The 25763-nt window shown below is 41.6% G+C and overlaps 1 protein-coding gene across 4 annotated transcripts in view; it reads left to right on the plus strand.

Moving 5' to 3' along the window:
• Positions 1 to 870: 870 nt before the first annotated feature.
• The window catches only part of REV1 (REV1 DNA directed polymerase), a 96972-nt gene continuing 72079 nt past the window's right edge, over positions 871 to 25763 (plus strand). For 2 of the 4 annotated variants that reach the window (XM_049115456.1, XM_025464079.3), the window contains exons 1-2: positions 873 to 1065; positions 3724 to 3794. In XM_049115456.1, coding sequence (XP_048971413.1) covers positions 3745 to 3794 — 50 coding nt within the window. In that variant the 5' untranslated portion in view covers positions 873 to 1065; positions 3724 to 3744. Of the gene's footprint in view, positions 1066 to 3723; positions 3795 to 25763 lie in introns of all 4 variants that reach the window. The other 2 variants (XM_025464090.3, XM_025464087.3) reach the window with 2 other exon arrangements.

Here is a 25763-nt window from a genome sequence, read left to right on the forward strand (position 1 = left end):
AAAATCGCTTTCGAGTGTCACCCCCGCGCTGCACGTGGGCTGGGCCACCCGCCGTCGCTCTGCGAACACCCAGGTGCCGTCCCGGGCGGAAACTCACAGCGCCAGAGACCGCGCTGGCGTCCCTGCGGGCGCCGGCGACACATCGCCTCAACTCCGTGGCGCAGTGTCCGTTCCCGCTAACCTGCGAGGGCCGTGGTTCTCGGTCGCTCCCCGACACAGCGAAGTGTCGGCTCGCGAGCGTCCCCTTCTCCGCTAGATGTCACTGCAAATCAGTCGCTAGCGGAGAGGGGCACCGGGTTTCAGGTCGTCTTGAGGCACTACAGGGTTTTAAGCGTGGTCGGTCTCCTCCCGGGCTGGGGAGTGCCTCGCGGGGCGGGGGCGGGGGCGACCCTCGGAAGCGCAGGCAGCGCCCCCTCGGCGGCCCGAGGCGACCGGGGCGCGGCGGCCCGAGCGGGAGGCCAGCAGGCTGCGCGGTTGCAGGGCCGCCCTCCGCGCCGCGCTCCTCTCCGCCTCCGCGAGCGAGACGGTCACGTGCCGCGGAGGCGCTGCCCCCAGCGGGCGGCGGCGGCGGCGGCGGCGGCGGCGGGAGGGGGGGGGGCCGGGGGGCCGGGGGGCGGGGCCGGCCGCCGCGGAGCTCCGAGGCGCGGCGGCCGCGGGGCAGGGCGGCCCGGGGCGCGGCGCGGGGTGAGCGCGAGCCGGGGCGGGGACAGCGGCCGCCAGCCGCGCGCCTCGGGCCGGCCGGCGCGCGCGGGGGGGCGGGGCAGGGGGCGGAGCCAGGGCGCGCGGGCGCGGAGGGGGAGGGGCGGGGCGGGGCGGAGCTGCGGGGCTGCGGCGCGCGCGCCCGCCCGAGGGAGGGAGGGGCGGGAGCCGCGGCGGAGCGCGCGCAGGGCCGGCCGCCGTGAGCGTGGGGCGAGCGTGGGCCGCGGCGCGGCTGGGTGACTCCTTCCCGCGACCCTCTTCTCGGCCCCCGGCGGGGGCGCGGTGCGGCGGCCGCAGCGGCGCCGGAGCCCGCGAGGCCCAACGGGCGGCCGTGCCCGGGCATGGTGGCCCGGGGCAACGCGGAAGGTGAGCGACCCCCGGGCCGGCGGCGGGGTGGGGGAGGGGTGGGACCGGACACGCGTCGCCCGGAGGCGCCGCAGACCCGCCCGGCGGCGGCCCGAGCGCGGACGGCCCGAGGCGGGGCTGGGGAGGGCGCGCCGGCCCGGGCGCCGCAGGCCGTCCTCTCGCGGCCTGGGCGGCCCGCGGCGTCCCCGAGCGCGGCAGCCGCCGGGTTATGTAACGCGTGACCTCCCCTTCCCCCTCCGCCATGGCGCGGCCGGCCGGGCGCCGCCGACCCCGCCGCCCGCTGCCCGCCCGCGGCCGCCCCGCGCCCGCGAGCTGCCCGGCGGCCCTTCCCGGGTGCTCCCGGGGCCCCGCCGGCGGACGCCACCCCGGCCCCGCTCACACCGCGCCGCAAACTCCTTCCCCTGCGGCGGCGCCTGGGCCGGCCATTGAGCGCCGCGCCATTCATTCGTGCGCGCGTTCGGCCGCGGGTTCGTCGAGCGTCGCCGGGGTCCCCCGCCCGCCTCCCGCCTCCCGCCTCCCGCCGCCCGCCGCGCCGGGCCTCCCCGCCCCCCCGGGGGTCCCGACCTCGGCGTTGGACTCTCCGACGGCGGTTTTTATTCACTTAGTTTTCCCTGTTCCCTTAGCGTGCAGGGCACCCTTCCCCAGCTGTCCTTACAAGTGCCCTTTCCACACTTCCCTCGGCATTGAGATGACCGAGCGAGCCCCTGTGTGGACCCAAGGGGGCCTTTCCCTGTGTATTTCGCTGCTCTTACTGCCCAAACCCGGTCTGTGAGGAAATAACATACCTGAATATATCACACCTCAGTTGAGCCCCCCCCCCCCCGCCCCTTGTTTAAAATAAAATAATTACAGATGGTGTAAGTTTATGATTTCTGTCGGTTACACCTTCGCAGGGCATGTACAGAGATTTGGCAATGGTATCGTTTAGACGGGCACCTCCTGTAAAAGGACCTGTAACTAACTTTTAAGGACTTTTATGTAACGGTTCTTAATTCTGTGTGTCTGGTCTCTCTGGCCTCCCCACTTCAGTCTCGGGGAATTGGCCGTTTCTTCTTTAGGATTGGGCACACCGTGACGCTGGTTCTTGCTGGGAGTACGCAGAGGTGCATCCTGCGGCGGTCCGGTCCACCTGCTCTCCAGATTTCCCATCTCTGCTTCCCCACGAGCCTTGTCTTAGCCGGTGCAGGTGCTGCGAGCAGCGGTTCCCCCCTTAGGTTTCCTATGCTGGACTCTTGGAGGTTCACCTCGCAAGGACCCCAAGTCCCTAGGAGGACCTCCACTCAGCTCTTCTTTATCTGCCACTCAGATTCTACATGTGTCATGTCATGATGATTATCCTTTTGTCGGTGTCCTCTTTTTCTCTCCATCCATTCCAAACTCGTCTTTTGTCATTGAACTTTCATTTTATAGTAAACAATGTGGTTAAGATTTTTTTTTTTTCCTAAAAAGACAGGAATCACTCTTTTAGGATTAATGCTTATGATACCCCAAGTGGAAAATAATTTTTCCAAATTAATGTGTTTGAGTTGGTAGGATCACTCCATGCAAACTCCGTTTTGCTGAAGAAAAAGAAACCCCGTCCTCACGAGCAACAAGTTCGTCATTAATAAGTTGGGAATACTTCATATATTTGATAGTTCTTTGACAGTTGCTGTAGTGGAAAGATCACTTTAGAGATACACGTAGACTTAAATTCTGGTTTATTGCTGTGTGACCTTGGACAATTTAGGTTATTAATATTTGATTTTTTTCCTTAGGTGTAGTATGAAGACATTATTTTCTACCTTGAGTAGCTAAGGATTAAACGAGTCTTTAAAAAATGTAAGGCATCCAATGAGTACTTGGTACACAGTGATGCTCAATAAATACATATTCCCTTTGGTATACTTTTTTTATTGCAATTCACAATCTAGAATGAGCCAGCATATGCTGGAAACAAAACATGAGAAGAGAGTTGATTAGAAGAGGTGCTAGGTACTTCTTGTCTCCAGGTAAATGAGTGAGCTCTAAGCTAAACATTAGTAAAGCTCTTTCTGCTTCTCAAGAATGTAGGCATGTATGTGGCATGTTATACATTATAGAATATTGAACAGGACACATAAATGAAGGAAGTCTGGTGGTTTTTTTTTTTTTTTTTTTTTTTTTTTTTTTTAGAGAGTGAGCAGGGCTGGGTAGGGTAGCAGAGGGAGAGGGAGAGAGTATTAAGCAGGTTCCACTCAGGGTTTGATCTCACTACCCTGAGATTGTGACCTGAGCTGAAATTAAGAGTGGGACACTTAACTGAGCCGCCCAAGTCCCTCCTGAAGAAAATATGTTCTAATCTTTTCCCCCCTATATATAAGCGCCAACTGAACCATTAACTTGGATATTAAAAAAGAATCTGATTTTTTCCCAGTCAAGTCAGGAAGAGGGGATGAAGATGACGGGAGGAAGCATATTTTAAAAACACTCTTTTAGAAACAATTGAGTCCATGGTCTTCTTTTAGTGTCTCATCTGCTTGAAAACCATGAATCCTAGTCTGAGTTCCAGTACTTCTTCCTTAGGCTGTTGTAACAGTGCCTCCCTGATATCCCCGTTTCTCTTGCTTTTCTTCCTGACTGATCCCCACATAAAAGAGTAATTTTTTTATTTATTTGTTTTTTTATTTTATTTGACAGCACTCACGTGTGCCCTCAAGGATGAGCACAGTAAGGGGCAGAGAGAAGGAGAGGGACACGCAGACTTCCCGGTGAGCACGAAAAGGAAAAAGGGAGGGCTGGGTCCTAGGACCCTGAAATCCTAACCTGAGCCCAAAGCAGCTGCTTAACAGAGGAGCCACCCAGGCGCCCCCACAGCTATTTTTTTAGCTACATAAATCATACTGTCATTCTTGTGCTCAAAAGCCTCTGAAAGCTTCCTGTACCCTAAGTATTGAATCAGAACTCTTTGCTGCAGCCTCTCGGGACATTACGTGATTTGGCAGCTACCAATCCTAAGTGGACCTCTTACTGTGTGATTTTTAATCACCCTGCCCCAGCCCCCTGATCCTTTTGCCATTTTTTTTTTTTTTAAATTTTTATTTATTTATGATAGTCACACACAGATAGAGAGAGAGAGGCAGAGACACAGGCAGAGGGAGAAGCAGGCTCCATGCACCGGGAGCCCGATGTGGGATTCGATCCCGGGTCTCCAGGATCGCGCCCTGGGCCAAAGGCAGGCGCCAAACCGCTGCGCCACCCAGGGATCCCTTGCCATTTTTTGAACTATCAAGCTGTTCCTACATTAGGGGTGTAAAACTTGGCTGTTCTCTTAGTTGAGCTACCCCTTCCTCCTCGTGGTTATCTTGGATGTCATCACCTCAGGCCTTCCCTGATCCCTTTCGTCTGCCACTTTTGATGCTTTCATTTTTATTTTTGTTCATAGAACTTATTGCTAGGTGAAGATACACTGTTTACTTATTTACTACTTTTCCCCATAGACTTGTTTGCTCCAAGGCCTCTCTCCCACTAGAGGGCGGGGGCCTTGTATGACTTGTTCTCACCGTTGTGTCCCCAAAGCTCAGAATTCTTCCTGGCACACAGTAGGTGCTCAGCAAAGCTTGTTACATGAAAGAATGGTATGCAGAGTTTAAACTCTGTTATGGAATCAGACAGGCTGGGTCAGCATCCTATCTCCTACTATTTACTCATTCTGGAGTCTTGGGCAAGTTAATATCTTTTGGTGCTTCGGTTTGCTTCTCTGTGAGATGGGGACCATATGTACCTTTTAGGATTGTGGTGAGTAATAATTGAGTTAATATACGTTTGGTGCTTAGAACAGGGTTATTTTGTAGTTTTTAGAAACAGTATTTGAAATTAGCTTGGAATCACTTAGGATTTTGTGTTTTTGCAGGAGACAAAGGCATAATCATTGAAATTTGTATTTTGGTGTTATTTTTGGCCACCAAAGTCATATGTATGGACCTATTTAAAAACATTTTGTGGATGCCTAGAATGGATTAAAAAATAAACTGTTGGGACGCCTGCGTGGCTCAGCGGTTGAGCGCCTGCCTTTGGCTCAGGGCGTGATCCCAGGATCTGGGATTGAGTCCCACATTGGGCTCCCTGCAAGGAGCCTGCTCCTCCCTCTGGCTGTGTCTCTGCCTCTCTCTCTGTGTGTCTCTCATGAATAAATAAATAAATCTTAAAAAAAAAAAATTAACTGTTGAGGATGGCAACTAGTATTGGTCTTAATGTGGAACTCAGTTTTTTCATTTTCAGATCTGTGGAAGATGCTAGGAGAGATTATCTTAGCAGCTGCCCACCAGAGTAGCTTTTACATATTTCCCTTTGAAGTTCTGCTGGAGATAGGACTGTGGCGATGAAAGGACTTGCTGGAGGCTGAAGATGGAAAACCCTTGAAGATCCGGTTGAAGGATGAGTCCCAGAGTATTTGGGAAAGGGGAAGTGTTTTATCATCTTTTGTGTTCAGTTTCTGTTATTTTTCTTTATGGGTTTTCCCCCCAAAATTGCATTTGGTTCTTAATTAGAGCTTATAGTGATCCAACTATACTTTATATATATATATACATATATATATTTAAGATTTATTTTGAGAGAAAGAAAGTGTGTGCGAGTGGGGGAGAGGGATAGAGAGAATCCCAAGCAGACTGACATGGGCCCAATCTCATGATTCTGAGATCACAACCCTGAGGTCATGACTGAAGCCAAAACCAAAAAAGGGGCACCTCAACCAATTGCGCCACCCAGGTGCTCTGACATTGCATCTTTTTTTTTTCCCCTTTTCTTTTTATCTTTTCAAAATGTGATTTAGTTTTTTCCTTAATGTTTTATAGAAATTGAGAAGAAAGAATTAATGGGGACAGACACTAGATATAACAATTGATACTTTGATCTAATGCAACTTGGAATTCTTAGAAACTAAGTGTCCCTGTAGTAACCGCACTTGCTTGCTTCCAGTTATTTCTACTTAGGCCACATATCTTTAGTAAAGTGCCTCTTTATAGGAACATGTTTAATTTCTTAGTCTGAACTTTAACCAGTAGGATCCTATCTGTGGGCCCTAAACTTATGGGAAAAAATCAAAATGTTGCTTCTCTGTGTAACATTTGTTCGAAAATTTAATAATTGCTAAGTTACTAAACATTGTGTCAGGCCCTTGGCTAAGCCAGTGTCTCATTTAATATCCATAACCACTCTAAGGTAGGCACAGTTACAAAGAAACAGACAATGTTCCTTGGAGCCAGACACACAGGTAAGAAAGGAGCTAGGATATCAATCTATTCCTACCTCATTCTGTAACCCAGGGTCATAACCAGTTTGCTCTGAAGCACTTTTTTTTTTTCTGAAGCATATTAAAACAAAGTTTCTGTTTGGAAACTTGTTATTATGTTTTATCATGTTAGTTTGTGTGTGGTGTTGCTCTAACTACAAGTAGTTTCATTGTTTGTGGCTAAGTTTTTTTGTTTTTGAAATTAACCCATACTTAAATACCTATATATTTTATTATAAGTGAAGAATGTTTTGATAGGCAAAATCATTTTCTTTTTCATTACAGAGTTACTGAAACAAGTCAAAGCATCTGTGTTGTGGAAGGTCAGCTTTATAAATAGTTTGAAAAGTTTTGCATATAATAGATGTGATTTAAGAAAACATGGATATTTTTCAATTTGCTTAAGGCTAAAACTTCAGATGGCAAGTAAACAGTAAAATTAATGATTATGAAGTAGATCTTTATCATTTTAATAAGGAGGATATTCAGTCAGAATATGTTTTCTCATGTAGTCAGGTAGTTGCCTACGCACACAGGATAGTTTGAGTAATTTTTTTAAGTTTGTTTGTTTTAAGAGAGAGAAAGCTTGCATACACGCAAGCAGGGGAAGGGGCAGAGAGGAACTTCAGCAGACCTCTAGCTAAGCGCAGATTCCCCAAGTGGACTCTATCTCAGGCCCCTGAGATCATGATGTGAGCTGAAACCAAGAGTCATGCGCTTAACTGAGCCACACAGATGCTCCTAGTTAGAGTAACTTCTAAAAAATATTTTATTTCCTTATTTTGAGAGACCAAGAGTGAGTGTCTGTGTTTTAGGGCGCTGAGCAGGAGGAGGAGAAGAACCAGAGGAGGAAGCAGACTCCCTGCTGAGGTGGGGGAGCGGGCTTGATCCCAAGACCCCAGGATCATGACCTCAGCTCATGGCAAACACTTTACTGAGCCGCCCAGGCACCCCTAGCTTGAGTAACTTTTTAATTTTAATTTTATTTTTTAAAAATTTTTATTTATTTATTCATGAAAGACACAAAGAGGGAGGCAGAGACACAGGCAGAGGGAGAAGCAGGCTCCATGCTGCCCGATATGGAGCCTGATGTGGGACTTGATCCGGGGTCTCCAGGATCAGGCCCAGGCAGAGGGAGAAGCAGGCTGCATGCTGCCCGATGTGGAGCCCGATGTGGGACTTGATCCGGGGTCTCCAGGATCAGGCCCTGGGCCAAAGGCAGGTGCCAAACCACTGAGCCACCCAGGGATCCCCTTGAGTGGATTTTTTTTTTAATTTTTAATTTTTTTTTAAATTTTTTTTTAATTTTTAATTTTTTTTTTTTTTTTTTTTTTTTTTTATGATAGTCACACACACACAGAGAGAGAGGCAGAGACACAGGCAGAGGGAGAAGCAGGCTCCATGCACCGGGAGCCCAATGTGGGATTCGATCCCGGGTCTCCAGGATCGTGCCCTGGGCCAAAGGCAGGCGCCAAACCGCTGCGCCATCCAGGGATCCCCCCTTGAGTAACTTTTTAAAAGTCCATTCTGGTGTTGTGGCTTTATGGTTGAATTAAAGATTAGGTAGGGTGGGGGAAAGTTGATTGTCATGTGAATGATTATTTGAATCCAGTGTCTGAGTAACCAAAATGTTTCTTAGTGGCTTCAGTTATTCCTGATTATAACCAAGGCTAAAATGAACTTTTTGAAGATTTAGTCAGAAAATAGCTGAATCTTATATTTTTCTAAACTCCATCATTTCTACACTTGAGATTACTAAGAATGAACTTGATATATTTTTATCATTTAGGCATTTGTCTTATTATTTATATTCCTTTCCCTTTTAAATGTTTTTCACCAGACTTCTGAATTTTATCTTAAAATAAGTTCTATTTAAGCATTTTTCCAAAAAATTAAATCGGACAATCCTGAATTTAAAAAATATTTTAAGTTTCTTCCTTAATATTTTTTTATTTTTAAAAAGATTTTATTTTATTTATTCATGACAGACACGCAGAGAGGCAGAGACACAGGCAGAGGGAGAAGCAGGCTCCCTGTGGGGAGCCCAGTGTGGGACTCGATCCTGGGACCTTGGGATCACAACCTGAGCTGAAGGCTCAGCTACCCAGGTGTCCCTCTTCCTTAATATTTTTGAGAGCATAACCAAAAAAGTCCTTTACTCTTTGTAATGGTTTATGCCTTAAAAAGTGCTTTCCCTTGGCTTTTTCTCATTCAGTCCGTATAGGAGAGAGATGAAACTGTATCCTGTTGTACAGCTGCCATATGATTCTGGCATTAACTACCCACGGTTAGGGCAGACATTAGATTACCCACTCTAAGCTCAAGGGTTTCCAGGCCACCTGTACTTATGACCAACTGGCTACAAATTTGGGAGTTCCCACTACTTCAGATTTGATAATTTGCTAGAGTGGCTCGGAACTCAGGAAAGTGCTTGCATGAACTGTACTTGAAATAATATTTTTATTATAAATGATACAAATCAGGGCAAGCCAAATGAAGAGATCCCTAGAAAGAGGTCCAGAAAGGTCCCAAATATGAAGCTTCCATGTCATCAGGATGTGTTATCCTCCTGCTACATTGAAAAGTGATTATCAACCAGGGAAACTCACCTAAGCCTTGGTGTCCAGAGTTTTTATTGGAGTTTTATTACATAGGCATGATTAATTGAATTATTGGCCATGTGGTGAATCAGTCTCCAGCCTTTTCCTCTTCCAGGAGGTCAGGTTGATACCATGTGGCTCAAAGGCTCAGCCCTCCAATCACTTGACTGGTCTTTTTTTTCTTTCATTCTTAAGATTTTTTATTTATTCACTTGAGAGCGAGGGAGAGCGTATCTGAAGCCAACTCTGCGCTGAGCACAGAGCCACACTCTGGGCTTGATCACACAACTGCAATATCATGATCTCATGATATGAGCCAAAACCAAGAGTTTGTTTTTGAGCCATCCAGGTGCCCTTTGCTTGACGGCCTTTCAAGTGTGGCTAGCCCTGTCTTGAAACTAAGGGCCCGCTAAGAGTTGTATGTTAATATAAAAAGATATCTTAGGGGCCCACCAAGGATAACAAAGACACTTCTATCAGTTGTGAAATTCAAAAGATTTAGAGTCACCATCCCAGGAATCAGGGACAAATGCCAGCCAAATTTTATATTGTACAATAATAGCTGAAGAAGTGTGAACAGACATTTGCCCAGTTTGTGACAGTTGAAACTAGAACATATTTCTGTAGTAGTAGCCCAGTGATCTCCATTACTAAAAATTATAACAGGTTGCATTTGAATATATTTATGTAGGTAGAAAGATTGCTTTCTGGTGAAAATTGTAACATTTTCTTTTATTGCTAAAATTGTGTTTAAAACCTGGGTCCATGTTCATTTGAATTATATACTTACATAAATTGTGTTGTGAGTTTATAAACTACATACTTTTTAGTGTTTCAAAAGCTCAGTAATGTTGGCTGTGAAAGTTTCGTTTTTGGCATTTTTGAATTTGTAATTTTAGACTTAGGTTATTAGTGTTAAGTGAGAATAAATCTAAATATGAGGTGAGATTTTGTTAGTGAGGTAGAGGTGTTGATAATTTATTGATTGGTTGTTAGTGTTGTAAAGTGTTTTTAGTAACTTAATTGCCATTTTGAATTTGAGCTCTCAAGTTAGTAGCTGTTCAGGTTTACAGTATTGAAGGTTGATAATGTTCTTTTGCGTATTGTTTATGCCCAATAGGAAATCTTATTGCTGATTGTTATGTTTAAAGGTTGTATTACATTCTGTTGGAACTCACTGAATGCTTCTCAGAAATAATCTATTAGCTAAACAAACTGTTTCATTGAGTAAGACCCCTAATGTTTTTTGTGGAATGCAGTATCCTATTTGGAATGTCATATCATCTTAAAAATTAGTGAGTTCTGTTGTTGGTGTTTTGAATACCTGATAGGGAGTTCTTGGCAAAAAACAAAGGGAAAAGAGGCTAGAAAGTTAAAACAAAGGCGATTTCTTAAACATTCTACTTCCTTTATTTTCAGTTGCAGGTACATTTAGTATAAGGACTTGCAAGAAAAGAGATTTGTAGCAGGTGGAACTGATAGCGTATCTACGAAATAGTGAGTTTGACCATATTTTTGAATTTCAGTTATTCAGAGGAATTTGTTTTTAGTTGTATGTCATTATGTGTGCCAGCCTTATCTTCTGAGTTTGGAGTTCTAATTTATTTAGGGATAGAAGACACAGGATGAGGACCTCTGCTAAGACGGGTTTATAGACAGGTTTGTAGATTAGGCTCAGGAGACAGAACTTCTCCTGGTCCACGTGCAAGCCACCCCCACCCTCCAGCGTTTACATACACAAATTTATTCTTCATTTCCTAACTTTTACAAAGGTTCAAACTCCTTAGTATGACATTCAGAGCCTTGTGTTTTATTTCCTCAACTACCTTACAAGTTATCACTACCTCTGTCCATGTGTCAATCCAGAATGTTGCCTTGAATTTCTTTTTTCTTTCTTGCTTTTGGTCATGAATTTCCTTCTTCCTGAAATCCCGCCTCACCCTCTTGTGCCCATTAAAATCCTACTCCTTGTTCTTGGCGCATATCTGCCTCTTGAGTGAAGTCCTCTTGGATGGCTTCTCCAACATGAAATTTGTTGCTGTTTTCTCTGTGTGTTTGTTTATTCCTTCTTGTCACTGCCTTTGTAGTGTAGTTTTACACAGATCTTTTTGCTCTAATAGATAACGTTGGATTTTGGTTTATACTTTACTTCACTCACTTTGAAAATAAATTATAGTAAATGTTCTGTGAATATGGAGTAAACGGTTAGATCAGACCTGGAATTTGGGGAGAGGGAGTGCAAGGCACTGGATGGAAGAGATCTTACCTATAATCTAATCAGCATTTTGATCTGGTGAGTTGCATTTACTCCTGTTATTTTGAAATTCTTTCTCTTTGGTGTACATTATTGCAGCCTTCTTTCTATTTGATGTATACTTGATCTCCTCTGAACTCCTCCTTTACTTGTCTCTGTTTGCAATTACCACTCTAGATACACTGCAGGCAAAATCGGTGGTTCTCTCATTGTGTGCCCCAGACCTGCCACATCAGCATTTACTTTTTAGAAATGGAGATGCCTGGTTCCACTCCAGACCTACTGAATGAGAAATTTTGGAGTTGGGGCTCAGCAATCTTTGTTAAAAAATATTGTGGTGTATGCTCAAGTATGCGAACTACTGAAGATGCAGTCCTCTCTTCTTTGATATTATCTCCTTTATTCTCCAGATATGCTCTGTCCTTGTTACTAAACTTCTGTGGCCTTTGGAATCCTTGATTTACTGCAACCTTGAACTTTCCTATGGATAATTATTTGGCTTCCCTGTGAGAATATACCACTTTTTTTTTTTTTAAGGTTTTATTTATTTATTCACAAGAGACACGGAAAGAGGCAGAGATACAGGCAGAGGGAGAAGCAGGCTCCATGCAAGGAGCCTGACGTGGGACTCAATCCCAAGAATCTGGGATAAAGCCCTGAGCCAAAGGCAGATGCTCAACCAGTGAGCCACCCAGGCATCCCTATACCACTTCTTAATGAAGATCACTGGCTTTTTATTCCTTCTAGACTCATTTTTAAATCATGTCTTCTGCAGAAGAACATACCTTTGTTTTCTTTACTTTGTAGCTTGAGCCTGCTTTTGGCCATGCTTACTTTGAGATGCATGTGGGACATCCTGGTGGAGATTTCTTTCTTTTTTTTTTTTTTTTAATGTACTTATTTGACACACAGAGCAAGAACTACCGGGTGGGGGGGGGGATGGGTGCAGCAGGCAGAGGGAGAGGGAGAAACCGGAGTCCCTGCTGAACAAGGAGTCAGATGTGGGGCTTAATCCTAGGACTCTGGCATCATGACATGAGCTGAAGGCAGATGCTTAACTAACTAAGCCACCCACGTGCCCCTCGTAGAGATGTTTAATAAGCAATTGGGCCCATGGTTTGGAGTTTTTTTCAGAAAGTCAGGAAAATTGAGGGAAGGTGTTTAGAAATTAGTTGATTTCACTGTACCCTGGAGAATCAGAGAAGGCGGTTCTTTGTACTTTATTAAAATAGCGGTCTTCATTTTTTTTTCCCCTTCTATGGAAGTCTGTAATTACACAGAAGAAAATTTTAGTAATTCTTTTAGAATGCCTCTTTCAACTTGTATTCAGATGACTGATTTTATGAAATCAATCATATTTTTTATTTTTGTTGTTACAACAAAGAAGATGAGAGAAAATTTTTTGTTGTATTGAATCATTTGGGATAAAAACTTTTCTTTTAATAAGATCAGCCTCAGACTGGGACATTACAAACATTTGTTATATGTTTTTATTTGTAATATATCCAAATATTTTTCTTACACATCTCATTTTTCTCTGTAGTTTATTTAAATACTGACATTGTGTTAATGTCACTATATTAAATACTGACATAATATTAAAATGCTGAAATGTACTTCTATTCATTAGAGTACAAGGTAACCTGCTATAACAGAAACTTACAAACACAATGATGCAAAAAATAATGAAATTTTTCTTTTTCATGTAGTAGTAGGTAGGCAGTCCACAGTGGATGAGGGACTGCATTTTATTTTTAAGGTTATTCATGGTCTTGGGTTCCTTCTGTTTGCTTAGCCATCCCCTGTGGTATTGTTCTAATTTTCAGGTTGAAGCCAAGTTACCTCATAGCTACATACCAGAAAGAGAAATAAATCCCTTCCTTTAAGAAGATGGCACAGATTTTTTTTTTTAACAGTATTATTCTGTTGATATCTCACTATCCAGAACTTAGTCACATGGTTGCTCCTGATTTTAAAGGAGCTTAGGAAGTGTAGTGTCTAGTTGGTAACTCTGTTTCCCACTGGGGGTAGGGAGGGGGAGAAATGTTTTATTACTAAAAGAAAGAAAAGGAGAATGAATACTGGAGGACAGTTGTCATTCTCCCACTCCAGAGTTTGAGAGTACCAAGACCACTCTTGTACCAAGTGCAAGTTTGGGGATCCTCAGGACCACCCTCACTCAGGTTCAAGAATTCTTTTTTTTTTAAATTTTAAATTATTTATTCATGAGAGACACAGAGAGGCAGAGACATAGGCAGAGGGAGAAGCAGGCTCCATGCAGGGAGCCCGATGTGGGGCTTCATCTCAGGATCCCAGGATCACAACCTGAGCCAAAGGCAGATGCTCAACCACTGAGCCACCCAGGTGCCCAGGTTCAATAATTCATTAGAAGGACTCAGAACTCTTGAAAGCTGTTGTGCTCATGATTATGATTTATTCAGTGAAAGGCATAGATTAAAACCAGCCAAGGGAAAAGGCACATAAGGCACAGGTGGAACTTCCACTTGTCCTCTCTCACTGGAGTCTGGGACAGCACTAACTTCTGGCAGCGAGTGACAGTACACACAAAGTATTGCCAACCAGGGAAGCTTACCCAAGCCTTATTGTCCAGAGTTTTTATTGGAGTTTGGTCATGTGGTTATGGTTGGCTACCTATGTGCCTGACCTTTAGTCTCTAGTCTTTCAGGAGGTTGATGATGCATGACCCAAAACTTCCACCATAAATCACATTGTTTGACTGTTTGCAGTGGCTCATAGTCCCTAGGTAAAGAAAGACATTTATGAAGCAGGACATTCCAGGGGCTTAGAGATCACCTTCCAGAAACCAAGGGCAATGGCTAGTCCTCTTTTTGAGTAAGGTTAATTTTTTACTAGATAGCTGCTTCTGCAGATAGGCACATCTTGTTTTCCAGAAGCATAGACAGCATTGCATAGTATATATGCCTTCATTCTAAAAGCTTTTTATTCTTAAGTGAATAGATATATAGAATCATGTACATTTTAAAAACTGAAAGAGACTGGGTTTTGTCAGGTTCAACTCTATCCACAAAAAGAACTGAATCTGTGTGATTTGCTTAAGTTCAGAGAACCCATTTAACAAAGTTGATACTGTATTTGGATCTCAACTTCTTATGAGTATGGACTTCTTACATTTGGAGTCTAGATGGAACCTTATCTGTAGGACCTATTTTCTTCCTTTGTCCATGCGTGTCTGTGAACTACTGTATCTGACGCACACAGATGCTAGATTCAAAGCATCTGTTTTGATAAATTGTGTGAGGCTGGTTCAATTCAAGATGAATATTCTTACTTTTCAGAAGTTTATTATGTTGGTAATATTGTTAGTTTTTCCACTGAAGATTGGGGACTGTTACAAGTTAAGTGTGATTTTGTACCACAAACCAGCAATGCAGCCTTATTGAAAGCCTTTAGTCTTTCTACTCTAGCAGGCAGCCAGGTACAAAATAACTAGTATTTGGCCTACATACTCCACAGATATTTGTGAACATAAATAGTAAATGTAAAGACCTCTTTGAAAAAATAAAAGTACTAGAGAAGTTTAAAATACAAAAAAAAAAAAAAAGTTTAAAATACTACTAGTATGTTTAAATCTAAAGAACTTAAATGTTAAAAATTTCATACTTGAAGGAAATATAAACTGTCAGTCAAAAGGTGAATTTTTTTAAAGATTTTATTTATTTGAAAGAGAGTGAGTGAGCAGAAGTGAGCCTACGGTAGGGGGGTGGGCAGAAGGAGAAGCAGACTCTGAGATCATGACCTGAGCCAAAGGCAGATGTTCAACTGACTGAGCCACCCAGCCCTCCCAAAAGGTGAAATTTTTAAAAGATGGTGGAAATATGGTAATTTTCTCTTTCATTTTTTTCTCTCCTGTATTTTCTCCATTTTCTGCAGTAAACATGCAGTTCTTTTATAAATAGAGTGAAGCAAACTTTAAAAAAGGACCCCATCAAGACCAAATACTGGCAATATGACAAAGCAGTGTATCTTTGTGTGATAAATCATGAATCGGTGGATAATAGAAAATTTCTCAAGAAAAGATGGAAAGATCAGACTCACTTCTAGAAAGGTTTATGTACCCAAGTCTATCAGCTGTTGTTTAGACAGTGCTGTGTATGCTATAGCCACTTTTATTTGGTGGTTTAAAGTTCTCTGATTTCTGTGTGTATTTTGGTGTTGATCAAGAAGTTATCTCCTATAGTTTAGGGATTCTTTCATTGCACCAGAAACAGTTGGTCATAGGAAAATGTCTCAGTATACTGAAGGTGAGGGAACCAGGTTAAAAACTTTACGAGTCCTGTTAGGTTAGGAAGAATACTTGGTTGAAATCTCTAGAAATTTTATATATTTTTCAAAGGTATTTTAAATATATACAGTATTCTTAGGATGTAAACTGTCAGTTTGGTTTTGAATCTCTAAAAGCAAATACATGGTAAAGTCTAGAGCTGCTTTTTGTGCTTCTTGGTAATAGTTACAAGGGCCTGGGGATCCCTGGGTGGCTCAGCGGTTTAGCGCCTGCCTTTGGCCCAAGGTGTGATCCTGGAGTCCCAGGATCAAGTCCCACATCAGGCTCCCTACATGGAACCTGCTTCTCCCTCTGCCTGTGTCTCTCTGCCTCTCTCTCTCTCTCTCTCTCTCATGAATAAATAAATACTCTCTCTCTGGCTCTCATGAATAAATAAATAAAATCTTTAAAAAAAAAAGTTACAAGGGCCTAATGTCCATCACCTAGGTGTCTGATTTTTGTTTTTAATAGATTGATGAGAGTCTTCAAAGTTAAAGCCTGACTAGTGTGTGGATATGTCTAGAAGATTCTACTTCTCTGGGTTATGAAATTCAAGAATCTCTGTGCCCTTGTAATTTCAGCAGTGTGGGAACTATATAGATCATGATGGTTTCTATGGTTGAATCAACCTAAAACCTCAGAACAGCTGTATTTTTCTATTTAAATATTACATAAAAACTTGTTTATCTGATTTTAAAACCTTTACCATGTAAGGACAAATAAGAGCATGTTGGAGCAGTCATTGTCCAATCATGTTAGTGACTATGTGCTAGCACTTCGTTTACTTAGTCACTTCTGTGGGCAGTACTTGGTCCTCATAGATTAGTTCTGCAAATGGCTTCCCACTGTCTTCTCCAAGAAAAAAAAAGTCCTACATATTGCTATATAGGTTCTTGGAGGAATAGCCTTTTTCCCAGTGTTGTACTCCAAATGAACATTACAGTTACCCTCTTCTCTTTAGCTTGCCGGTCTCTGTGATCCCAGCTGCCTATGGAATGTTTCTAGGGTCAGAAGTCCTTTTTCTCTTTGCTTATTTTTTAAAATTTTATTTTTAAATTTTTAATTGAGGGAAAGTCACATGTAAAAGTTACCATTTTAACCATTAAAAAAATCTTTTTAGGGGCACCCGGGTGGCTCAGTCATTGGGTGTCTGCCTTTGGCTCGGGTCAAGATCCCAGGGTGCTGTGATCAAGCCCCACATCAGGCTCCCTGCTCAGCGGGGAGCCTGCTTCTCCCATGCCCTCTGCTGTTCTCACTTGTGCTCTCTAGTTTCCTCGGTCAAATAAATCCTAAAAAAAAAAAATTTTTTTAAAGGTTTATTTGAGGTAGAGCACAAGTAAAGGGGAAGGGGCGGAGGGAGAGGGAGATGCATCTCCCTGCTGAGATGGGATCCATCCCAGGTTCCCCAAGATCATGATCTGACCCGGAGGCAGACACTTAACCGACTGAGCCACCCAGGCACCCCATTTTTAACCATCTTTAGGTGGACTGTTCAGTGGCGTTAGTACATTCACACTGTGTTATATAACTGTCACTACCATCCATCTCCAGAATGCTTTTCATTCAATAGCTAAAACTCTACCCATTAAACTGTAGCTCTCCATTCCCATTCCCCTCAAAGCCCCTGGCTACTCTTGTTTTACTTTCTGTCTGACTACTTTAGGTACCTCATAAAAATGGAATCATAGCAGTGTTTCTCTTTTTATGACTGGCATAGTGTCTTCAAGGTTCATCCATGTTGCAGTGTTTGTCAGAATTTTCTTCCTTTTTAAGGCTGAATTATATTCCATTGTATGTATATGTCACATTTTCTTTATCCATTTATCCATCAGTGGACACTTAAGTTGCTTTTTTTTGTTGTTTCAAATTTTTATTTGAATTCTAGTTACTTAACATATAGTGTAATAATATTGGTTACAGGGGTAGAGTTTAGTGATTCATCACTTACATACAACACCCAGTGCTCATCACAAGTGCCCTCCTTAATACTTATCACTCATTTACCCACCTCCCTCCGTCAACCCTCATTTTTTTTCTCTATAGTTAAGAGTCTCTTATGGTTTACGTCTCTCCTTTTTTTTTTCTTCCCATATGTTCATATTTTGTTTCTTAAATTCCAGGAGTGAAATCATACGGTATTTGTCTTTGACTTATTTCACTTAGTGTAATATACTCTAGTTCTACCCCACAGTGTTGCAAATGGCAGGATTTCATTCTTTTTGATGGCTGAGTAGTAAGTATTCCTGTGTGTGTGTATGTGTGTATGTGTGTATCTTTATCCATTCATAAGTCAATGGACATTTGGGATCTTTAGTTTGGGTATTGTTGATAATGTTGCTGTAAACATCGGGGTGCATGTGCCCCTTCAAATCTGTATTTTTTTTTCTCTCTTTTGTTTAAATACCCAGTAGTGCAGTTGCTGGGTCATAGTGTAGTTCTATTTTTAGCTTTTTCAGGAACCTACATATTGTTTTCCAGAGTAGGTGTACCAGCTTGCACTCCCACCAACAGTATAAGTGAGTTCCCTTTTCTCCTCATCCTCACCAACATCTGTTGTTTGCTCGGTTGTTAATTTTAGCTGTTCTGACAGGTGTGAGATGGTATCTCATTGTGGTTTTGATTTGTATTTCCTTGATGGTGAGTGATGTTGAGCATCTTTTCATGTGTCTGTTAGTCTTCTGTATGTCTTCTTTGGAAAAAAGTCTATTCATGTTTTCTGCCCATTTTTTAACTGGATTATTTGTTTCTGGGTGTTAAGTTTGAAACATTCTTTGTAGATTTTGGATACTAACACTTTATCAGATACCTCATTTGCAAATATCTTCTCACTTCTACCTTTTGCCTATTGTGAATAATACTGCTGTGAACATGGGTGTACAAATACTCTTTGAGACTGTGCTTTCAGTTGTTTGGGGTATATACTCAGAAGTGTAATTGCTGGATCCTAGGGTAATTCTATTTTTAATTTTTTGAGGAACCACCATACTGTTTTCTGTAACAGCTACATCATTTTACATTCTTACCAACAGTGTACAAGGGTTCCAATTTCTCCACATCCTTGCCAACACTTATTTTCTGCTTTTTTTTTTTTTTAAGATTGTATTTATTTATTCATGAGAGACAGAGAGAGGCAGAGACACAGGCAGAGGGAGAAGCAGGCTCCATGCAGGGAGCCTGATATGGGACTCGGTCCTGGGACTCTGGGATCATGCCCTAAGCCAAAGGCAGACATTCAACCACTGAGCCACCCAGATGTTCCACCACTCAGCTACCCAGGGGTCTCTTCTGGTTTTTGATAGTATCCATCCTAATAGATAGGAAGTGATATCACACTGTGGTTCTGATTTGCATTTACCTAATGATTGGTGATGTTGAGCATTTTTTCATGTGCTGCTTGGCCATTTGTATATTTTTAGAGAAATGTCCATTGAAATCATTTGCTCATTTTAAAATCCGTATTTTTTTTAAGAGAGAGCATGTAAGCAGTGGGAAGGTGGGGGGAGGGAGAGACTATCAACCAGGCTCCATGCCCAACTTGGAACCTGATATGGAGCTTGACTTCATGACCCTGAGATCATGACCTGAGCTGAAATCAAGATTTGGATGCTCAACCAACTGAGCCGCCCAGGTGCCCCAGTTTGTTTTTATTGTTAAATTATAGGAGTTCTTTATATATTCAGGATATTAAATCTCTTATCAGATTGATGATTCTAAAATCTTTTCTCTTGTGGGTTGCCTTTTCAGTTGATTGTGTCCTTTTGCTGCACAGTTTTAAATTCTGATATAGGGATCCCTGGGTGGCGCAGCGGTTTGGCGCCTGCCTTTGGTCCAGGGCGCGATCCTGGAGACCCGGGATCGAATCCCACATCGGGCTCCCGGTGCATGGAGCCTGCTTCTTCCTCTGCCTGTTTCTCTGCCTCTCTCTCTCTCTCTGTGACTATCATAAATATAAATGAAAATTTAAAAAAAATTTAAATTCTGATATAGTCCAGTTTATCTGTTTTTCTTTTTGTTGACTGTGCTTTTGATGTCATACCTATGCCATAGTTAATGTCATGAAGTTTTTCTCCTGTATTTTCTTCTAGAAGTTTTATTGTTTAGGTTTTTGATTCATTTTGAGGTAACTTTTTGTGTGGTGTATCATAAGGATGCAACTTAATTCTGTTGCATGTGGATATCCAGTTTTCCCATTTCCTTTGGCAAAAAGACTGCTTTTCTCCAGTGAATGGTCATGGGGAAGTCTTCTTAAATACATGTCTCTGGGGTGTATCATACCATAAACCAGTTATTAATAACTAGGTCCTTAAATGTTAGAATTGACAAGCTAAGGTAAAGAAAGAGACCTTGAAGAAGAAAAGAAAGATGTTGAGTATCAATATAGTAGAGAACCAAAGGTAAACTTACTTTACTTCAGACTTGCCTAGTGATGATCTGGGTGGCCACAGGCTACTTTCTTTGCATTTGTGTCATATGCATGAATTAGTATATTACTGTAATATATGCACATTCATTCATCCATTGCATATTCATTTGTATATTCCAATTCTGCAGCTGTTTCTTAACTATTAAATGAAGATAAGATAAACCCGTACATGTACACAACTAGACTAATAAAACTGCATAAAAGCCATTCAAAGAAAGTATATTTTGTTTTGTTTTATTTTATTTTAAAGAATTTATTTATTTGAGTGAGAGAGAATGATCAGGGAGGAGGCGCAGAGGGAGAGGGAGAAACAGACTCCCCACTGAGCAAGGAAGCCCAATACAGAGCTCTATTCCAGGACCCTGAGATGATGACCTGAGCCATAGGCAGACTTAACCGACTGAACCATCCAGGCACCCCTAGCCTATATATTTTTGAGTTACAGATCTGTAACTAACAGATTAACACCAATGAATATGTATTTGGGCAGTTTCTGGATATGTAGTGGGAGTTTTGCTGGTGTATAAACTGTTTAGAACCCTATATTAATAATTCTTCAGGAAATAGATGGAATACCACTTTTGCATGAAAATTATTCCTCCTGGTGGGTAGGTCTTAAAAGCCACCATTAATCATAATAAAGCAGACAGAAGTTTTGTGGGTTTTGTTTTGTTTTTTAGTAGGATTTGAGTAGCTGCTTTTGAGAAGCAGCACATTGGAAGTCCAGAGGGAACTGATAACTGTGTGCTCCAGCAAAAGATGAAATAAAGTTAGGGGAAAAGTATGAATAAGTAATTTTGATATACTTTTTAATAAGCAGATCCTTCATAAGACTCTTCGTAGGGTTTTGAATATCCCTGTTAAGAGAATGAAAGAGGCAGTCTTTAGCATTGCAAGGAATTTAGGGTCCCTGGGCTCATAAATACAGCTGCTGTCCTGTTCGGGCTCAGCTGGTTAGCTGTTATTCTTTGTTGACACTGGGGGCTGGGCATGACTGCACTGACAGCTTCTCATTTTGTTGGTCTTAATAATTTCATTACTTGAGGACTGGTTAATAGGTGAGTCTTTCAAGGGGTGGAACTATTCCATTTTCAGCACCTTTTGTAGTCATATATGGGAACACAGAACACAGCCAGAAGTTTTTAGTTCATTCATTTTGGTTTTGGTCTTTTTCCATTGAGCTTTTTCTTTCTTTCTTTCTTCTTTTTTTTAGATTTTATTTATTTATATGAGAGACAGAGAGAGAGGGGCAGAGACATAGGCAGAGGGAGAAGCACACTCCATGCAGGGAGCCCGATATGGGACTCAATCCTGGGGCTCTGGGATCATGCCCTGAGCCGAAGGCAGATGCTTAACTGCTGAGCCACCCAGGTGTCCCCCATTTGAGCTTTTTCTTATTCAGACCTCAGATCACTTAAAACTTTACAGAGCAGGTTGTTAAAATTGAAGTGGATTTAGAGAGTGGACTCTTACCTGCTTGCTCTTTACCCAAATTCTGTTTCCTCTGTGCCACATTCATCCTATATATTGAGTTCATGGTTCCATAGGGATTCTACTGAGCACTAGTCAGTCAGACTTTGCTTTGTAGGTGAAGAGATATGAAGCTCAGTGCTCTTGGATTCATCCCAAGTCATATAGCTAGGCAATGGTAAAACTGATTAAAGCCCAGATCTTGTGTCAGTAAATCTATTACTCTTTCCATTATGTTGTACACCATGGATAATGCATTTAAAATAATGTTGTGTGTGCTTTATAATCTTCAAAGGGTTACCACACATGTGGTCTCATTTGATTTTCACTCTGTGACTTGGTGGGGTAGATTAGTATAATAACAGCTAATGTTTATTGAAGGTATAACCTAAATGCTAGGGATAAAGGTACTTTTGCATATATGAGTCATTTTTTATCCATTTTTTAACTAGTTTTTTAAAACCTTAGCAGTTGACTTCTGTCGATGCTGCATAAGATGTCCATAGATTATTCTAGGTAGTTTATTACGGTTTTAGAAACATTTATCACTTTCCTCAAGGTCATCAAGCACTGTGGGACTAGACTGGGAATCCAGTCTGCAAGAATTTTATCAAGAAGACAATTTTTATTTACAAGTCTGATAATTGGATGGCTTGTTGATAAAGGGTTAGCAGAGTTAGTCAAGAGGACACGTAAGTCAGAGGTTGCTTAGAACAGAGAAGATGAGAACTGTGTGAGTTATTTTTGAGGATTATTTCTATCAAGCTTTGGTATCCTGACTTAACTGCTCTTTTCCCTTCTATGGTAAGTCCGATTTGAAAAAGTAAACCAGTCATCTAGAGTGAAGAACTCTTGTCTTGAATATGGCTTGGGAGCCTCTTTTTTGAAGCTCCATACTGGTTTGCAGAAACATAAACCTTGACTTACCACTTTGTAAGAATAATAGGTTTTTATGTTAGCTGTTTCCTGATTTCACACTACAAAGGAAGCACTGTAGTCTTCAGAACCCCCTAAATGATTTATACTTAATCCCACCTGTTGTGTGGTTCTTGATAGCATCAAAAGCATGTATCATTGACTAATCTTGTCTGTGTACCATTTTGGGAGGAGGAAGTGTATCTTATTTCTGTTTATTAAACAGCACAGAATGTGTCAATCTTTGGAAAGTTGTTTTAAAATAAGAGAAATAGGGGCACCCTGCTGGCTCAGCCAGGTGAGCACGTCCTTCTTGATCTTGGGGTTGTGAGGTGTTTTTTTTGTTTGTTTGTTTTTTAAGATTTTATTTATTCATGAGAGATGCAAAGAGAGAAGCAGAGGGAGAAGCAGGCTCCATGCAGGGAGCCTAACATGGGACTCGATCCCGGGACTCCAGGATCACGCCCTGGGCAGAAGGTGGCACTAAACCGCTGAGCCACCGGGGCTGCCCGGGGTTGTGAGTTTGAGCCCCACGTTGGATGTAAAAAAGAAAATAGAGAAATTAAAAAATAGGTAAGGTTAAATATACAAGGTACAGTTTCAAATACAGATACACTGGGGTACACCTTACTGAGACATTACTCTTGCTACCTTCCTTTATTTCTTTCATATGCATTCATTTTCTTTATTCAGCAAGAATTTATTGACTTTCAATCATATGCAAAATTAATGACTTTTATATATATAGTATGTTCTTCATATTTTTATTTTATAATGTTTCGAGTATGAGAAAGGAAAAAAGTGTGGGTCTAACTGAAGTAAGTGAAGTATGAATAATCTTTGATGCTGTGTACATATGAACAGAAGTGTGATAAGCCTACTTATTACTTGCTTCCTGTCATCTGGGTTTCTCTTTTATTGACCTTACAGTTTAGGTTGTCAGGTAGCTTTGCTGCATGCCAGATTGGTCTGTTACTACTCTTTGCCAGCATCATAGATGTGGGTTATGTAGTTTTCTTTGCGTCTAGAGTTAGTTTTCTTTTTCCTCCCTACCCTTCTTGCCTAAAATCTTTCCCTTCAGTTCATTTGTAGAGCTAGTTAGTATTTCCTTAATTGGTGCTCATTTCTTTTTAGATTGTAAAATATTTGAACTCAAACAAAAATGTCTATAATTTTATTTATTTCAGTATTGCCTGTGATAATATGGTGCTTTATACACAGTAATATTCCATTAGCTTTGATCTATGGGTAGTTTAATGTGATGTCCCTTATACACATTATCTGAATTATTTCTTAGATGCTATAATTGTGTATGCTATGAGAAGTAATCTATAGTTGTCTGCTGAACTATCTAGCATCTATTGTTTGACAGAAGAGAGTTACACAACTGATGTCATACAAGAGTGACAGTGATAAATTGCCACTCCTGATATTCAGCATATGCCAGATTTGCAGTTAGGTTTTTTTTTTTTTTTTTTTTTTTTTAAGATTTATTTATTTATTCAGGGGGGGGGGCAGAGGGAGAAGCAGGCTCCATGAAGGAAGCCTGACGTGGGACTCAGTCCTGGGTCTCCAGAATCCCACCCTGGGCTGCAGGCAGTGCTAAACCGCTGTGTCACTGGGGCTGCCCTGTAGTTAGGTTTTTATCCCAATCCACTGTCATAGGCCATCTTAGTCTATACGTAGATTATTGAAATGAATTTGATAGGACAAATTACCTTAAGTCTTTTCTGGAGTAAGTAAAGGAGATGTGCATAAATAAACATAGAGCATCACAACTGTTACATAATCAGATTCTAAAATTTGTTGCTAAAGTATATGGATATAGTATTTTTTATATTTGATTTCTGAAAATAGTTCTTTAGTGTGTCTTGCATAGAATACAAAAGGGAATTGTGAAGTAATTTTAATCTAAAATGGAGCCAGAGGATATGAAATGAAGAATCTTAAGCATATGCCCTCAGAGGAATAAACTTAAAAACTTAGGGACTGATTTCCTGTACGTGCCTGATGTACAGAAGATGGAGTTTTCTCTCTTGACCAATGAAGAGCTGCCAAGAATCTCTCCTCATCCTCATGCCTTTGAATTTACTGCTTGGACTCTAGCTGAGCTTACCCCCTTGGCAGTCCTTGCCCATAAATACAGTCCATCCCAAATCCTCAACTTGTCTTATCCCAAACTTGCCTATAGCTTGGTAGAGCATACATTTCCCAAATTAGAATTCCTCTGCTTTTGTCAAATAAATTCAATTTCTGGTAATAAGAGCTTTCCTCAGTTTTCCTCTTTATTTAGGTTGACAGAAATCTAGTAGTCAACTACCCAAACCTCTTACGGTAAAAGACCCAGACAATATAATAATTGAAACTCAGAGAGATGGAAATGTCCCAGAGATCAACGAAACCAGTTAGTGGCAGAGCCTGGATTAGAAATGGTTCCTCATATCCTTACTCTTTTATTTATAATCTTTTGATTGACTTGTGCTTTATATTATGGTACCAAAAAAAAAATCAAATTGACTGTCATTCAGTCAGTATTTAACAATGGTTAATCCAGATATTTATTGTTTTCCTTGCTGCATTTTTTCCTGTAATTTTGACCTTCCAAGATAATTTTTCTTCTACCTGAGGGATGTATTTTCAGAGTTCTTTTGCAAATGTGCTTGTGGCATTAGCTTCTGTTTTTATTTGCCCAAAATACCTTTATTTCATCTTTCTTGACAGCTTTTCTCTGGGTATAGAATTCTAAGTAATTCTTTTCTTTCAGCACTCCTGTCTTTTGACACTATTGTTTCTACTGAAAAGACAGCTGTTGTTTAATTGGTGCTCCTTTGAATATTTTGTTTTTTTTTTTCCTTTGAATATTTTGAATGGATTCTCTGCCTTCCACACCCATGACAGCTACTTATTTATTTCATTGAACATAGTAAGCATAGTTTAATTTTTAATCTGGGTTAAAGTCAGTATCTGGAGTCGGTGTAGGTCTGTTTTGTTTCTGTTGGTTCTCACTCTTGTGATCTTACTACTTAGTGTGCCTTGTTATATTTGTATGCCAGACTTTATATTTTCAAGATGATTTTCAGAAACATGGGAAGGTTGGGATGTTGTCATCTTCCATAGAAGGTATACATTGCTTCAGCCAGATGCTTTGGAGCACTGAGGAGTCTGGGATCATCTTTTTGATTTTCTTTTTCCATTATAATTCCAGTATAGTTCACATACAGTATTAGTTTCAGATGTACAATATAGTGATTCAGCAATTCTGTACATCACTCAATGCTCATCATTAGTGTACTCTTTTATCCCCTTCACCTATTTCATCCATCCCCCCTCTCACCACCTTTCTAGTAACTATCAGTTTGTTCTCAGTCTGTTTTTTGGCTTGTCTCTGTTTTGTTCCTTATATTCCACTTATGAGTGAAATCATATGGTATTTGTCTTTTTCTAACTGGCTTATTTCACTTAGCATTATACTCTAGATGCAT

This window comes from Canis lupus, chromosome 10 (genome assembly GCF_003254725.2).
Source record: "Canis lupus dingo isolate Sandy chromosome 10, ASM325472v2, whole genome shotgun sequence".
NCBI lineage: Eukaryota > Metazoa > Chordata > Mammalia > Carnivora > Canidae > Canis > Canis lupus.